The sequence below is a fragment of the Culicoides brevitarsis genome, chromosome 2 (genome assembly GCF_036172545.1).
Source record: "Culicoides brevitarsis isolate CSIRO-B50_1 chromosome 2, AGI_CSIRO_Cbre_v1, whole genome shotgun sequence".
NCBI lineage: Eukaryota > Metazoa > Arthropoda > Insecta > Diptera > Ceratopogonidae > Culicoides > Culicoides brevitarsis.
Genome location: NC_087086.1, coordinates 41,892,865 through 41,909,833, shown reverse-complemented (window position 1 = coordinate 41,909,833; position 16,969 = coordinate 41,892,865). Strand labels below are relative to the sequence as shown.

The 16,969-nt window shown below is 32.6% G+C and overlaps 4 protein-coding genes across 4 annotated transcripts; 3 read left to right on the top strand and 1 right to left on the bottom strand.

Annotated features, from left to right (window-relative positions):
• The first annotated feature begins 513 nt into the window (after positions 1-513).
• On the top strand, positions 514-3,210 carry LOC134832039 (SPRY domain-containing SOCS box protein 3). Its single transcript, XM_063845927.1, has 3 exons — positions 514-1,538; positions 2,188-2,328; positions 2,383-3,210. The coding sequence occupies exons 1-3, from the start codon at positions 1,378-1,380 to the stop codon at positions 2,897-2,899; spliced, it is 819 nt and encodes a 272-aa protein (XP_063701997.1). The 5' UTR covers positions 514-1,377; the 3' UTR covers positions 2,900-3,210.
• A 346-nt stretch (positions 3,211-3,556) lies between these two features.
• Positions 3,557-5,009, top strand: LOC134829183 (uncharacterized; the record flags this gene model as incomplete). The annotated part of the gene is made up of 4 exons (XM_063842181.1): positions 3,557-3,737; positions 3,791-4,038; positions 4,096-4,727; positions 4,784-5,009. Coding segments are annotated over exons 1-4 (1,287 nt in total), but the record flags the coding sequence as incomplete, so codon positions are not given.
• A 1,166-nt stretch (positions 5,010-6,175) lies between these two features.
• LOC134832038 (transitional endoplasmic reticulum ATPase TER94) lies at positions 6,176-9,675 on the top strand. The gene is made up of 5 exons (XM_063845926.1): positions 6,176-6,320; positions 6,682-6,787; positions 6,862-8,898; positions 9,246-9,397; positions 9,469-9,675. Exons 1-5 carry the CDS (start codon positions 6,304-6,306, stop codon positions 9,560-9,562), a joined length of 2,406 nt encoding a protein of 801 aa, XP_063701996.1. The 5' UTR covers positions 6,176-6,303; the 3' UTR covers positions 9,563-9,675.
• A 413-nt stretch (positions 9,676-10,088) lies between these two features.
• Positions 10,089-16,969, bottom strand: LOC134831380 (SPARC-related modular calcium-binding protein 2). The gene is made up of 8 exons (XM_063845100.1): positions 16,853-16,969; positions 12,476-12,635; positions 12,152-12,427; positions 11,883-12,097; positions 11,706-11,820; positions 11,158-11,273; positions 10,696-11,099; positions 10,089-10,637 (listed from the first exon to the last, which is right to left on the bottom strand). Exons 1-8 carry the CDS (start codon positions 16,955-16,957, stop codon positions 10,400-10,402), a joined length of 1,629 nt encoding a protein of 542 aa, XP_063701170.1. The 5' UTR covers positions 16,958-16,969; the 3' UTR covers positions 10,089-10,399.

Below are 16,969 nucleotides of genomic sequence, written 5' to 3'. Positions count from 1 at the left end.
TTTTAAGATACAAAAAATGTTGAATAAAAAAAAAATACAAAAAAAAAACGTACCAAAAATTTTACATTTTCTTTCATTAGTACTTCGGAATTTCTACAAAAAAATTATTTAAAATAATTATGTTTTTTTGAATTTGAAATTTAAAAAATACCGTTTTATCTCTTATCATCGAAATTGACAGTTACAATTCCATTTTCATGCACTTTTGAGTGCATGTCGCGCGTTTCTTATCTCCTGCGTCGTGATTGGTTCTCGCCATTTACCGTTAACCAATAAGGACATTGAATAAAATATTGATCGTCACTCATACATTCACTCAATATGTTCATATTATTTTCATAAACAACAGGATAAACAAGGACTTTCCTGTGAGTCAGATAGTTTTCCATTAAAAAAATCCTTTTAAAAAGCCAAAAACTCGCAAAAATCGGAAAAATCATTTGAGGAACGAGTTATCCTTCGACAGAAATTAAGGATGTGTGAAAAGAGCAAGAAATAAGGATTTAATAAGAATCCTAAATTGTGAGAAAATAATCAAAGGGTGTGATTCACTCAGAGTGCAATACAAAGAAATTCAAAGAAACAAGAATTTAAAGTTTTGAATTTTCGTTTTTTTGTGGGGAAAAGGTAAAAACGTAAATCGTCCTGCATGGTTGTCGTTCTGATTTTGTTGATCTTCAAACAAATCACGATATACCTGAACAAACTCGTGCTCCGCGTCTACAATTCATGGGTCATCGGGCAAAATTCGACAAATAGACTGATATCAGATAGCGAAAGCCGAAATAATCATAATTATCGATCGAGTGCTTCATCGAACGGCGGTAGACATCATACGGCGCATCGTGCACGTTTGATAGAGGGAGAGGGTCGCAAGAAGAAATCCACAACTTTACGCAACAAGGAAAAGGGACGACTATACTAACTTTTTTTTTTATCATATCACTCTCGACGAAAATAACATGCAGCAAGAACAAGGGGGTGCTTTCTCAACAATAATATGACTTGAAATTGAATGACTCGAGAGAAATTGTAACATGCATCGATAAAGTTGTAATTGCCGTTTTTGTAAAATTAGAATAGCATTTAGACATCGAACAAGTTCCATCTTCCACAAAAAAAAAACAACATAGCAACATAAGAAATATTTGTCAAAAAAAAAAAAAATAGAAAAGTCGAGACACTTGCTGAAAAATACTCAATATTACACTTTACAATAAAAAGGTTGGTGACCTCCGTACGCAAACACACGAATTCTATTGACATACATTTGTATGTAATCCGCGTGCATCGATAAAAGGATACATATTAACTACAAAAAAAAAACAGGAGGAAGGGTGATTAATGCGTGCGTGACTGTCACAAGAAACACGAAAAATGACGAATGCAATTGAACAAATGGAGGAACAAAATCATAATATTGTCCCGCCGTCGCCGCAATCAACACAGTTACAGCCTTTGATGTTGGAGAGACCTCTGTGTTACGGATGCGAAGATAATTGGACATGGAATAAGCGGGATCGATCACAGGAAGTGAGGTAAGAATTGTTTCCGACTTTAAGTAAATCCATTTTTTTAAGTGTTTAAGCCTAAAAAAAAATAATAAAAAAATAAGTTCAAATAATAACAAACAAATAAAAAAAAACTAAAAAAAATTAAAAAAATTATTTAAAATAATTTAAAAAAATTACCTTAAAGATTTTTGAATAAAAATTAATTTAAAGATATAATTAAAAATAACAAAAAAATTAAAATAAAAAAAAATGAAATAAAAAAAATGATATTTCAATTTGACTACAAAATAAATTATTCATTAAAAATTCATTAAAAAAAAATAAAAATAAAAAATTATTCAAATATTTGAGAATTACTTTGAAGAATAATTTAATTAAAAATAAAATTAAAAATAATTAAAAAAATTAAAATAAAAAAAATAATAAAAAAAAATTAAAAATTTTAATTTGACAAAAAAATTAATTTTTCATTCAAAATTAATTTAAAAAATAAAAATTAGAATAATTAAAAAAAAGTTAAAATAAAAAAATTATTTAAAATTTTGAAAATTACCTTTAAAGATTTTGACTAAAAATTAATTTAAAAATTAAATAAAAAAAATAATAAAATAAATTAAAAATAATGAAAAAAATTATTTAAAAAAACTGATATTGAAATTTTTATAAATTACAGATTGAGCGGGCAAAATAGCAGAACTGTACATTTTCATCCAAATTGGAGTAAAGGCACAGCGGGAATTCGTGGCAATCGAGTATTAAATAATGGTAGATATTATTGGGAAATTAAAGTTTCTCAACGAGTTTTTGGCACGAGGTAAATTTTTCATCTCATGACATGAAATTTAACTAATTTTCCCATTTCCTTCAGTATGATGTTCGGAATTGGCACAAAGTTAGCTCGTGTTCATGCAAATTCCTTCACAAATCTGCTCGGCGAAGACAAACATGGATGGGGATTGTCGCACAAAGGTCTTCTATGGCACAACGGGGAAGTTCGCACATACACGAAACGTTTCAAGGAGAACGAAGCAACAACTGTCGGTATCCTGTTCGATGGTATTGCCGGCACAATGACATATTACAAAGACGGGCAATGTCTTGGCGTTGCATTTCGTGGCTTGAACGAAGTACGAGACTCGCTGTATCCGATTGTGTGTTCGACCGCTGCCAAAACGGAAATGACACTCAGCGAGACACGACGCGATTTTGTCAATTTGCAGGATCGATGTAGAGCCATCATCATCCAGCGACTTCATTCGGAAAAAGACTTACAGGCGCTCGGGTTGCCGCATAGAATTACGAATTACTTGCAAGTAGCGTTAAATCCGCCACAAACGACGCCCATTTCTCCCGTGGAAAATCTCTATGACTTCTATATGTACTGAATGGCGATTATCTCTCTGTTGAATGCGTGCGTTTGTAGCTGAATTATTTTTTTTTGTTTTCCTGAATTGAAAATTCTCACGTTCGTTTCCTTAAAAAAAAACAACTTAATTATTTATGTCTCGATGTTTTCAAAAAAATGATTAAAATTAAGTTTTCACTTACCAATAATTCAAGATTTCCCAATATTTTACTTTTTCTAGTCAAATTGAATGTAAGTTACTCATGTTTTGATGTTTCAAGCTGTAACATACCGACGACTTTAGTCATATTCATTGACATAAAACTTACAATTTACAATTACCATTAGATATGTAGCTTAAATTAAATGATAATTACTTAAATTGCTAGTCATAAAATAATAAAAAGAAAACCTTAAAAAATCAGAAAATTTTTTTAATTTGTGTTGTTTGGCGAAAAATCAAGTTCATTCATTCAACTCAGGTACGAATTGCGCGAAAATGTAAATTAATTCCAGTTATTAACATAAAAACAGCTGATCTCAATGAAATCAAGACGTCTACTACTCCGGAATAGAAATGCACTTTAATATGATATGTTACACGAGACAACGTCATAGAATCTAGAATGCGTTAATCGAATGTATATTAAACGATTTTAGTTTATCACAAGCTACCGACAAGCAAAGTGTCGTAAAAATGAAAATTTTCCGCTGGATTTTTTTATTGCTGCACGTCGCTCTCGTTAAAGGCACTTCTTTAGTTGAGGATATTTTGGGTTTGAAACTCGATGGAGACTCTGTCGTATCCATGGATTGCAAAAAAACCTTGAAAAAAGTTCAAAGAGCCTTCGTTGAGGATGAAATATGGACGATAAAACGTAAGTTATATCCGGAAATTGCGCGTTTTCTCAACTAATATTTCTTCGTACAGTAATCGATTCTTCTGGGCGCATTGCTTCGGATTTCGTTGCGGGCAACAATTATTGGTTAGGATCAAAAGATGCATGTTATGGAGTAAATCAACAACTTTCCTTGAGGGATATGAGTTTGTCGAACCGTTATTCGAGATTCAATGATGCAAATTTGACATATGCAAAGGCGCCTTTTGAGTTTTTGTATTACGTCACATACGTTGAACATCATTCGCCGTATCAGTTGGAGCATAAAATGTTCAAAGATGTAATTTTTTGTTGAAATTTATTCGATTCGAGACTAAAATTTACTTTTTTTCTGCAGAATATCCTCCATTTAGGAACTTGTTTGCCAAAAATTTGCTCAAATGCAGATGTAACAGAACTCATTAACGAGGTTTTAGACGAAAATTTCGATCAATATAGGATAATTGGCAAGAAATTCACAGTACTTCATACAAAAACGATTGATTCGTCTCTCAGGAGTGTCAGTACAAGATTCACTTTCATCACATTGGTCATTATTTCAACAATTTGTGTCCTTTTAACGATTTTTTGTACATTATTCAGTGCTAAAATTAAAAATTTGAGACACATTCCGCCAATTTTGGGAGATATTAGCGATTGTTTCTCGTTAAAACAGAACCTGAAAAGCATTTTTCAGTATGATGAGGAACTAGATCCATTGAGACTCGTCATTCATGGTGTTCGTGCATTAACAACTCTCTATCTCGTACTTGCTCATATTGGATATTTCTCGATTTATGTGATGGATAACAGTAGAGAAGGCTTAAAACATGTGAATGATATCGAATTTTTTCCTTTTGTTATTGGGCAAGTGGTTATCGAGAACTTTTTTGCCATGAGCGGTTTCTTAATGGGACTTGGAATGATCAGTGTTACACATAAAAGTTCAATTAAACTGCTTTTTCAGGGGATTTTCATCAGAATTTTAAGGTAAATGCCTAAAAATTGTAAAAATTTGTTATAAATTTCATTTTTTTTTCTTATAGATTGATGATTCCATACGTACCTGCTTTGTTAATTTTCATGTCGTTAGCTTCGTATTTTGAGAAATCATCGCCTTACATGACATTCATGAACGATTCATACAATTGTGAGCATTATTGGTACCGAAATGTCCTCTTCATCAACAATTTATTTCCCTTTGAGGAGATTTGTTACGTCACAACTTGGTATATTTCGGCAGATTTTCAACTTTTTGTCACAGTACTTGCGATTTTTGCGATTCGTAATAAATTCAAACGAATTGGAAATTTTCTACTTTTCGCGCTTTTTGTTACGGGACTGTCAATTACGGCATACGTTGGATATTCGAAAAATTTTTCGTTCTTCATTGATGTTCAAATGAGTCAACTCAACGAATTTTATTATCCTATTTGGACTCGAACCTCTTCTTATCTCATGGGCGTCTTCGGAGCTCTTGCCTACGAGAAATTGAAGCAACAAAAAATTAATGAAGTTTTTGTACGATTTTTCTGGATTTTAGTGTTAGTTTTATCGACCTCGTTGTACTTTGGACAAATATATCGTGCGGAAAATTCCATTTTTGGAGCCTTTTATCTCTCGTTGGGAAGAACTTTGTGGAGTTTTGTCGTCGTTTGGATAATTGTGACAACAGCTCTGTCTCATGGAGGCGTTGTCGGAAGGATTTTCACTCAAAAATGGTTAATTCCGATCAGCAGAATCTCGTATTCGATGTGTTTAGTGAATCAATTGGTTCTTTTTGGTATCTGGATGACATCGAGACCTCATCATTATGAGCTTCCAATGAATGTGAGTCAAAATTATTTTTTTATTTTTTGATTTTTTTGCTAATTTTTTTTCATTTCGTTGTAGATTATAACTTTTATGGGATTTGGAGTTTTTATTATAATCGCATCGATCATCTTCAACTTGATTTTTGAGTTTCCCTTTGTTCGAACTATAAATATTTTAAGAAAAAAAATAAATTAAGTTAAACAGATTTTTTAATAAATGCATATAAAAAAATTAAATTTAACTAAATAATTTTTTTTTTTAATAAATTTAACTAAATATTTTTTTTTAATATGAAAATACGTAATTTTCATTTTGAAAGCATGTTTGATGATACTTAAGCTTGAAATTGAACAAAAGTTATGAAAAAGCCTTTGGATGTCTTTTGGATGGTTCATAAGCTAAAAATTTGAAAAATATAAAAAAACCTAAAAAATTTGTAATTTTTTTTTGATGAATTTCAAGGAATAAATTTAACAAAAATACTTTTTTAAAATATTTTGTTTTACATTTTTCATGAGTTTTTACGAATTTTGGTTCAAAATTTACCAAAAAAATTTCACTGTGAGCCGTAATGAAATTGTTTTCGCTAATTCTCGATATCCCACAGTGCAATACGAACGCGATTCAAACCCATCGTGCATTTACTGACTGGATTTTAAGAATTCGTTTGTGATAATCGAGTCAAGAAAGTTCAAATTACCTGCTTAAATTTCGTTTTCCCATCCAGAAAATACTTTTAACGTGTGCATAAATGGCTGATGGAAAGAGGTGAGTTGAAGATTCGTCGGGATTCGGTATACTTTTCGAGAAAAAAGCTCCTAAAGTGTGCCGATCGTCAAAAAGCCAGGTCATCGTTGTTCAATTTTGTCTTGTCATTGCGTAAATGTACGACACTCTATAACGAACATACGATGGTTAGAAATTTCTTGGCTTGGTGTTGTAAATAAGGAAGTAAAATGCCTTTGAATGACTTTAGGCAGACAAATTTCGAAGATTTTTCCTTCTCGAGAAATTTTTTTATAGATTTCCGTGAAAAAATGAGTCATAAATCGAGATATTGTGAAATTAAATGGCTGCCATTTCAATCAGGTCATTGACTGAATCTTGTTTCTTTTTCCTTTTATTACAGTCCTGATGATCTCGCAACTGCGATTCTTAAGCGCAAGGACAGACCAAATCGTTTGTTGGTTGGCGAAGCCTTGAACGATGACAACTCTGTCGTTTGCTTGTCTCAGGTAAGCTTAATTTTCGCCCATAATGACAAATGAGGGAGAACAAAGGATTGAATAACACGCAATTTTCGTTACAGGCAAAAATGGATGAGCTCCAATTGTTCCGCGGCGATACCGTATTGTTGAAAGGCAAGCGTCGCAAGGAAACTGTGTGCATCGTTTTGTCCGAAGAAAACTGCCCTGACGACAAAATCCTCATGAATCGTGTAGTTCGTAATAATTTGCGCGTTCGTTTGTCGGATGTTATCGCAATTCAAGCATGTCCCGACATCAAATATGGCAAACGCATTCATATTCTTCCCATTGACGATACTGTCGAGGGTCTCACAGGAAACTTGTTCGATGTTTACTTGAAGCCCTATTTCTTGGAGGCTTATCGCCCAATTCATAAAGACGACGTTTTCATCGCTCGCGGAGGTATGAGAGCTGTTGAGTTCAAAGTTGTCGGATGTGAACCCGAACCATATTGCATTGTTGCTCCTGATACGGTCATTCATTGCGAAGGAGATCCAATTAAGCGTGAAGAGGAAGAGGAAGCCTTGAATGCGATTGGATACGACGACATTGGCGGATGTCGCAAACAACTTGCCCAAATTAAGGAAATGGTTGAATTGCCATTGCGTCATCCATCGCTTTTCCGTGCGATTGGCGTCAAGCCTCCTCGTGGCATTTTGATGTACGGTCCTCCCGGCACAGGAAAAACTTTGATTGCTCGAGCTGTTGCCAACGAAACCGGCGCTTTCTTTTTCCTCATCAACGGACCCGAAATCATGTCAAAGTTGGCAGGCGAATCTGAATCGAATTTGCGTAAAGCTTTCGAAGAAGCAGAAAAGAACTCGCCAGCAATTATCTTCATTGATGAACTTGATGCGATTGCACCGAAACGTGAAAAAACGCATGGCGAAGTCGAACGTCGTATCGTTTCACAATTGCTCACGTTGATGGATGGCATGAAGAAGAGTTCTCATGTCATTGTAATGGCAGCAACGAATCGCCCGAATTCAATTGATCCCGCATTGCGTCGTTTTGGTCGCTTCGATCGTGAAATCGACATTGGAATTCCTGATGCTACAGGCCGTTTGGAAATTTTGCGCATCCATACGAAGAACATGCGTTTGGGAGACGATGTCGATATGGAACAAATTGCTGCGGAGTCTCATGGGCATGTTGGTGCTGATTTGGCTTCTTTGTGCTCGGAAGCTGCTTTGCAACAAATTCGTGAAAAGATGGATTTGATCGATTTGGAAGACGATCAAATCGATGCAGAAGTCTTGAACTCTCTTGCTGTCTCGATGGAAAACTTCCGTTATGCCATGACGAAGAGCACGCCATCCGCATTGCGTGAAACTGTCGTCGAAGTCCCCAATACTACATGGCACGATATCGGAGGTTTGGAGAATGTTAAACGAGAGTTGCAAGAACTCGTTCAATATCCGGTCGAGCATCCTGATAAATTCTTGAAATTCGGTATGCAACCATCGCGTGGCGTTTTGTTCTACGGACCTCCGGGTTGCGGTAAAACTTTGCTCGCAAAGGCCATTGCGAACGAATGTCAAGCCAATTTCATCAGTGTTAAAGGTCCTGAATTGCTAACCATGTGGTTTGGTGAATCCGAAGCTAATGTTCGTGACATTTTCGATAAGGCTCGTAGTGCATCGCCTTGCGTTTTGTTCTTCGACGAGTTGGATTCCATTGCGAAATCTCGCGGCGGAAATGTTGGAGATGCTGGCGGTGCAGCGGATCGTGTCATCAATCAAATTCTCACAGAAATGGATGGCATGGGCTCGAAGAAGAACGTTTTCATTATTGGAGCAACGAATCGCCCGGATATCATTGATCCTGCAATTTTGCGTCCTGGGCGTCTCGATCAACTTATCTATATTCCATTGCCGGATGAGAAATCGCGTGAGGCTATTTTGAAATCGAACTTGCGCAAATCGCCCATTGCGAAGGAAGTCGACTTGAACTACTTGGCGAAGGTAACACAGGGATTCTCTGGCGCCGATTTGACAGAAATTTGCCAACGTGCATGCAAATTGGCGATCCGACAAGCAATCGAGACTGAGATTCGTCGTGAACGCGAAAGAGCTGACAAACCATCGTCTGCAATGGATGTAAGTTAATTTTTTTTTTTCAAAAAATTTTCATTTTTGTTCTTCTTATAAAAAAATTTTTTTTTTCTTATCAAAAATTTTCAATTTTTTTTTCTTACTAAAAATTTTAATTTTTTTTCTTTCAAAAAATTTTCAATTTATTTTTCTTTCTAAAAATTTTCAATTTTTTTCTTTCTAAAAATTTTCAATTTTTTTCTTTCAAAAAATTTTCATTTTTTTTCTTAAATTTTAATTTTTTTTTTTTTTTCTTCAGAAAATATTTAAATTTTTTTTTCTAACAAAAATTTTTTTTTATATTTTAATTTAATTTTTAATCTTTTTTCCAAAAATTTTATTAAATTTTTCAGACTGATGAAGATCCCGTGCCCGAAATTACCCGTGCTCACTTTGAGGAAGCAATGAAATTCGCTCGTCGTTCCGTTAGTGATAATGACATTCGTAAATACGAGATGTTTGCACAAACATTGCAACAAAGTCGTGGTTTCGGAACAAACTTCAGGTAAAAATTTTCACTTTTTCCAATACAAAAATTTTTTTTTTCTAAAACTCGCATTTTTTTCATTCATTTAGATTCCCTGGCGGACAAAATGCTGGAGGACAAGGTCAAGACGGCGGTCAAGGCGGAAATCGCCCCGTTGACAACGACGATGATCTTTACAGTTAAATGCGATGCGATATGCGAGAATGCTGCAAGAGAACAGTTTGAAATTTTTTGTATCACATCGTACTAAAATCAACATTTTTTTATAATAATTAATTATTACCTATAGCAAATAGTATCTCAGACTCTTTTTTCATCAATATCCAACATCTTCACAGAAAGTTATTTACACGTAATAGAAAAAAATACAAAAAAAAAAAATGGATTTTAAACAAATTTTTATATAAGTTGCGTGTGTTACGTTGGTTTCGTTCGTCTTTCACCGTATTTTGGTTTCTTTCTCTTGCTGCTCGTTTCTTTTATTTTCGTAAATAAAGTAAATTTTAGGTATTTAGTTCGATTTCCTTTAAATTTATTACAAAACTTACTATAATGATTATATATTATGTATGAATCAATGATAGAGAAGAAAAAAAATCACAGAAAATGAATAAAAAAAATTAATAAAAAGCTGATAAATGTTTTTTTTTCTTTCAAAAATTCTCCTCGAAGCCTCATAGAAGCAAAAATTTCAAAAATTTTTACCTAAATAAATTGCATTTTTATTCAATTTTTCTCTTTCTATAACTAATAATGATATCACTGGTACAAAAATAGAGCTTATCAGAATGATATTATATAAAAATGTAACAATTATCGGTTTTTGACCAATTTTTTTTTTCGAATTTCTTTCGTTTTTCATGGCAATGTTAATAAAATGGCACAAAAAATAATTTAAACTTTTAACAACTAAAAAAGACACTTAAAATATTCTAATTTCTATTTTTCTTCTTTTGATACGTTCAAAATATTTCATAAAAAAAACTATATTTATTAACGAGAACATTTTCTCACACAGTTTTAATCACTTTTTAGTATGGAATCGAAGGGATTTTGCCCAATACGACCAAGTTTCGAGGATTGTTGCAAATCAGGAGCTCGTGTTGTTTGTCGCAACTGATCGTGCGCCGTTGGGATGTTCGTATGTGACGATATTCGTTGTGCCTGAAGACAATTGATCCATTCGGTGAGTGTAATTTTTCGATCGCTATTCACGTCGCAATATCGCGGCATTTTTTTGCCGCATTTTCGAAGATTTCTAAAAGAAAATTTTCATTAAGAAGCGTTATGGTACAAAAAAAGTTTAAAAAAATTACTTGATAGGCATCACTAACTCTCGAAAAGTCTTCCATTCCTTCCGTTCCCACAGTTTATTCTTATTTTTATCCAAATAGACGAAAATTTTCGTTGCAATTAATTCATCTTCATTTCCGTGACTCCATAATTCCGACTCAAAATTCAATTTTGGTAGTTTTGTTTTGAGATATTCTTTCAAATCTCGCAAAAACTCTGTCTTTCGAGGTTCAGGGCATCCCTTCATAGGTCGATAAACGGTAACAGTTGAATCGCAAACAGGTCTCTTGTTTTTCGTCGACGTTCCGGGAATATTTTTGCCTGTATCTTCATTTACGCACCAACACCATTCCGATTTGTAACATTGAATGCGTTGATATCGACCATCGACGGTGCATTCAGGAATGTAAATTGCTTGAGAACCCGCCTACAAAGAAAAAATTGTTCAAAAAATGTTCAAATTTGAAATTTTTAAAGGATTTTACTCGTTGTTCTTCTTCAGCAGCTAATCGATCGCTCAAACAATCAGATTCTGATTCATTTTCATGTAATCCAGGATCATTTTCTCGCTTCAAATCTAACGTCGTTTTACTTTGGAGCACTAAAAATATTTAAAAATTAATCTAAAATTCGATTTTTACAAGAACAAGCATGCTATCAAGTTAGTTGTGTTAAATTTAGTATAAATTTTCATTCAAATGAGGTTTTAGTTTGAATTTAGTAAAATTGTACAAACCAAAAATCGAAGAAAACACAACAAGCATTGTATAGCGATGAAAATGCGTTAAAATGAGTCTAACTCTAAATACATACAAAAAACTGATTGTGATCTTGAATCAGCCGGTCTTAATAATGTCGCACCTAAATGATTGTTTGAGTTTGAGCCACGATTGTTCGAAAAGACATCGCCGCCATCGAAATGTGCGTAATCCTCGTGATCTTCGTATTCTTCGATTTCTTCGTCAAAGTCGTCTGTTTTTTGCGAGAGAAATTTTCAATACGTCGCAAAAAACATCTGCAAAATATCACTCACCATTCGAAAATTCCTTCCCGAGACAATTGCTCCATTCATGCCGTGTAATTCTCTCATCGCGATCCGTATCGCAGAATTTAATGAACGATCTTGCACAACGTTTCGGTTTAATAAGCTATGAAAGAATTTGAATTAATATTGAAATCTTTAAATTTTTTTAAAAAAATTAATTTTTACCCTTTTGACAATCCGTTTCAGTTCTCGATATTCGTACTTTTCGAGTATCCGATTGTGATTCGAGTCTAAAGTAGCGAATTTCCAATCAGTAATCAACTTATCAGAAAGAGTTACGGGCTTATCATTTTGCAAATTTTGTCTCGAACGTGTGTATTCAGCAACAAATACTCGAATAACATTTCCATTGAAGGCAATTCGATCTTCTTTCAAACAATCTACAAAAAAAAAATCATTAATTTTCATAATTTCCTAAAATTTTCATGACTTACTTTTTTTCGTTTGAACTCCAACCTTCCGCGGCGACGATCTCCGTTGGTTAGATTTCGATTTGGGAGCACACGTGGGTCTTCCGTATCCATAATCGACTCTCGTATTGGGAATTGGCTTCCCTTGCGGATTGACACACCAACAACCGACAGATCCGTGACATTGTACAGGCGCATACGATCCATCGCTGCGACATTTTGGGATGAATTTCGTTTCTTTGCTTTGACTTTGTGTCTTGCGATGTGCCAAAGCGTATGCACGAGAAGCCAAACAAGCGTCTAAAGAAAAAAAATTACATTTCCTTTCAAAAAAATTTTTTTTCTTACCTTTGCACGTTCCAATATGCTTGAAACTGACTTGATATCCGCTACATTGGGCTCGAATCAAGTGACATCTCGTCGGATACGTTTGATTATCTGTTCCGCAGACAGGTCTTCCCTTGTTTTCATCACATTCGCCTCCCTTTGCAGCGCATTCCGAAATTTTCTGAAGAGAAAAATCATAATTTATTCACTTCTCCATCGATTTGCGAGACAATAATATATCATTAAAGTCGTAAAAACATATGTTTCGAGAGAGATACAATTAATTAATTAAAGCAACGTTGGAAGATGTTGTTGTTATGTCGCTGATATGCGATAAATGCCGCCACACTTTTTAAGTGGCAAATTAATTGAACACATAAATAAATAAATAAAATAGCAGCGACACAAATCTCGAACAACATCTCGTAATATTTTGCATATTCAAGATCACACTGAGAGCAAAAATCTCCATGCACGATGAAATCTATCGTAGAACAAGATCGCGAAATTTACTTCTTGCTGTATATTGTAAAAATTTTTAGTTTCGCAAGATAAAAAAATGCGAGATTCATGAAAAAATTAAAAATTTCATCAAAAAAAATTTTTTTTTAAATTTTTTATCAATTTCATCAAGGATTTAAGATTAGTAAATATTAAAAAAAAAATAATTTTGATCGAAACTTTTTTTTTTATCAAGGGCATCAAAGATTTGAAATTGGAAAAAAAATTATTTACTGATATAAAAAATTTTTTCAAGTCTTCAAGTAAAATTAAAAAGTTATTAATGAAAAGTAATTTTTTTTTTTAAATTAATTAATCAGAGATTTGAAATTGTCAAAAATTAAAAAAATTATTATTGATGAAAATTTTTTCAAATCTTCAAAAATAGTACAAGGGCAGATTTTTCGAATAAATTCCGTCGAAAAAAATTTTTGAGCTAATGATGGGGTTTTGTTAAGCATAAAATTCTGAGCAAAATGGTATACATGATGTTGGGTTCATGACTCATTTTGACCCAGTTAGGGCGCAAAAACGCGTTTTGGGCTCTAAACGGGCTCAAAATCTATAAACAGCTTTATTTCTGTAACGTTTTAACCGATTTTGATGATTGAGGTGTCGTTGGAAAGGTATTGAAAAGACGAACAAAATTGTCTTTGTGAAAAATTAGCTAACTTGGAAAATGGAAAAGTTATTAAGCAAAAACCGCGAAAAAGAGCCCATTTTTGAGCCTGCGACATTTCTACAGCGGACGTTTGATCGGGCTCGGAGTACATTCAAATTAAAGGTAATCCTTCAAGCAATAACATATTAAAATTAAAAATGCAACACTCAAAAGGTTTTTGAGCCATAAGCAAAATTGTAACGCCTGATTTCCGATATTTTTCCTTCAATCCGACAATTTTGTTCGTCTTTTCAATACCTTTCCAACGACACCTCAATCATCAAAATCGGTTAAAACGTTACAGAAATAAAGCTGTTTATAGATTTTGAGCCCGTTTAGAGCCCAAAACGCGTTTTTGCGCCCTAACTGGGTCAAAATGAGTCATGAACCCAACATCATGTATACCATTTTGCTCAGAATTTTATGCTTAACAAAACCCCTTCATTAGCTCAAAAATTTTTTTCGACGGAATTTATTCGAAAAATCTGCCCACAAGAAAAATTTTTAATTTGGATCAAAAATTATTTTTTTTTATTTTTTATCAAAGATATGAAATTGACAAAAATAAAAAAAATACTTATTAATAAAAAATATTTTTCTTAAAGTCTTAAAAGTAAAAAGTAAAAAAAAATTAATTTTAATAAAAAAAATTTTTTTTTTTAATTCATCAAAGATTTGAAATCTTAATTATTTAAAAAAAAATTCACAAATAAATACTTTTGCTCGTGCAAAACATTAAAATGTTACAATGCAAGAAATTAAACAACTCACAAGAAAAAAATTTTAACGCGATATTAATATTGGCGCCTGCTATTAACGGGCGTATGTGACTACATTACATACTTTTCTTTCATCAATATTTTTTTAAATACATTCTTTCGCTACAATTGGCGCCTTTTATCGCTCTGGAAAGTCGATGTTGTCGATGACAAGGAATGTCGTTCTGTAATTGTTATTTTGGAAGAGAAATGTTTATTTATTCAAAAGAACGCTTAACGAACAACTTGAAATATTGACAATAATTTGATTTATTTTCGTTTCAGATTTATTAGTTTTCTTTCCTGATGATTGATACATCTCGACGAGCACGAGTGATCGACGTTAATTGAACTGCGGGGTCAAATACGTTAAAAATTTATTCGGATTTTTGGAAGGCGCCACAAAAATTTATCGATATTCCAGAAGAAGAAGAAGAAAGTTTTTTCGCAGAAATTCTTTTGAGAAATCGAGAAGTATCACGCTGCCGCCGCCGCCTACAACGGAATACGAGACAAGTCTATGAGATTTTTATTGTTTCTATTTAAAATTTACCGCATCATCTCATTTGAAGTAAGTTCCTTCTGGCTTATTAAGAAAAGCGAACGTCGTCATTCGTCGACAGAGTAGTCGTGTGTAAATTGTTTTAATAATAATAAAAATCATTTAAAGCAGGTTTATTAACTGTAATATTAATAATGAGAATGAAAGTTTTTGTTGTGTCTTCGTAAAATTCTGACTCACTTTTGGACGTTTTTGTGTATGGAAAAATATTCAAAAAAATCGCAGCCCACAGCATTCTTCGCTTAAATTAAATTTAATTTGATGACACCGTTGATAGACGATGATTTGCGAATGATTTGGAATGGACAGGAAACAATTTTTTTTCGAATTTGATGTATAACAGTTTCAACTCTCTTGCAGAAAAACGCTGCCACAATGTCTGGCAAACCAAAAAGACGACAAAGACGAAGAATGGAGGTGTGAAGAAGAACGGAGAACATAAACAAAAATAAAAAAGGATAACGAATTCTTGTAAAATGTAAGAGAATTATCGGGAATTCTGTTAAAAATTCGTCTTGATTGCTAATTTCATTAAATGCTTTGATAATTGTTTCGAGTAAAGAAGTTCTTGTGAGATAAATGCACTTATGCGACACACATACACACGCATACAAATGACCAACAAAGAGAACCAAAAAGGGATTATGTACTTGAAGTTGCTTTGTGTATGCATCATGCATAAAATGCATGCTTTGTAAAGGTAATCTCAGACAAGTGAGAGAAGTAAAAGAAGTTTTAAAGAAGATTAACGTTCGAGTACCCTGCGTTAGGGTGACTTTTTGCGACAAAAGTGTAAAATTTTAACAAAAATGGAAAGAATTTGCTTTTTAAATAGTTTTAAGCTAAAAACTTCAAAAATTTTTGAATTATTTTACAATTTTTGATGAACAAAAATAATTAAAAATAGTTTGAATTTTTATAATAATTATTTAAAATTAATTTAATTTTAATTAAATTAAAAATTTTTTAATTAAAAAAAATATAATCGAAAGAAATAATAGAAAACAATATTTTTCTTCAAACCAGTTTTAATAAAATATTAAAGAAAAATTATAATTTTTAATAAAAAAAAATTATTTTTATCCCAAAAATTTTTTTTTAATAATTTTAAATAATTTTAAAAAAATTTTATAAAAAATATTAAATTTTAGTCAAAAGAAATTTTTAAAAAATTCTCAAACCAAAAATTTTAATTCTCGATAAATAAAATAAAAAAAAAAATATTTAAAAAATTTAAATAAAAATTAAATTAAAAAATAAAATTTTTAAAAATTACGAAAGATTTCTTCATAAAAAAATTAACATGTAAAAATGCACTTGCAATCAAAAATCGCCCTAATGCACTTCTGTGCTGTGTGCATCTTTCGTACTTCTTCTTCATTTTTTTCATGTAGGTGATACTCATTGTATTCCATTTGGTGCCAAAAGGTCTAGCAATGTCGGCACAAATACAATAACAACGCAGTGTGAATTGCATTCATCGCTGAAGTGTGTTAGTGTTTTTTCTTCATCTCTCTGCTTTGCCAGAACCAAAGAAAGAAGCAGAAAAAGGTAAAGTTATTTAACACACAATGCATGCACACATGCACAAAAGACACATGCGGTCTGTGTTTCGAGTGGTGTTTCTACTAAATAATAATATTGGAGAAGAACGAAAAAAAAACAACAACAACAGGTACTAAATTATAAACGTATGAAATGGGATAATAATATAACCAGAGAGAAGTTGAGAAAAAGAAAATAATAAATGATTTGAAAAAATGTTTATTTTTTTCACACACACAAGAAATCAGCAAAAAAGTGAGAAGAAATTGAATTTATTTATTATTATTATTATCGATATATTGTCCTGATCCAATTCATTATGAGCGTGAAAAGTGTGCAGTGTGAGAAAAAAAAGTGCTTAGAAAACTTACCGTTTGATTGAACAACGGCGAAACACCTTGTGCTGCTGCTGCTGTCACCGCAAATCCTCCGAATGTGTGTAAAAACGAAGAGATTAAACAAATTTTAAATAACATTTCGAGCTGTTT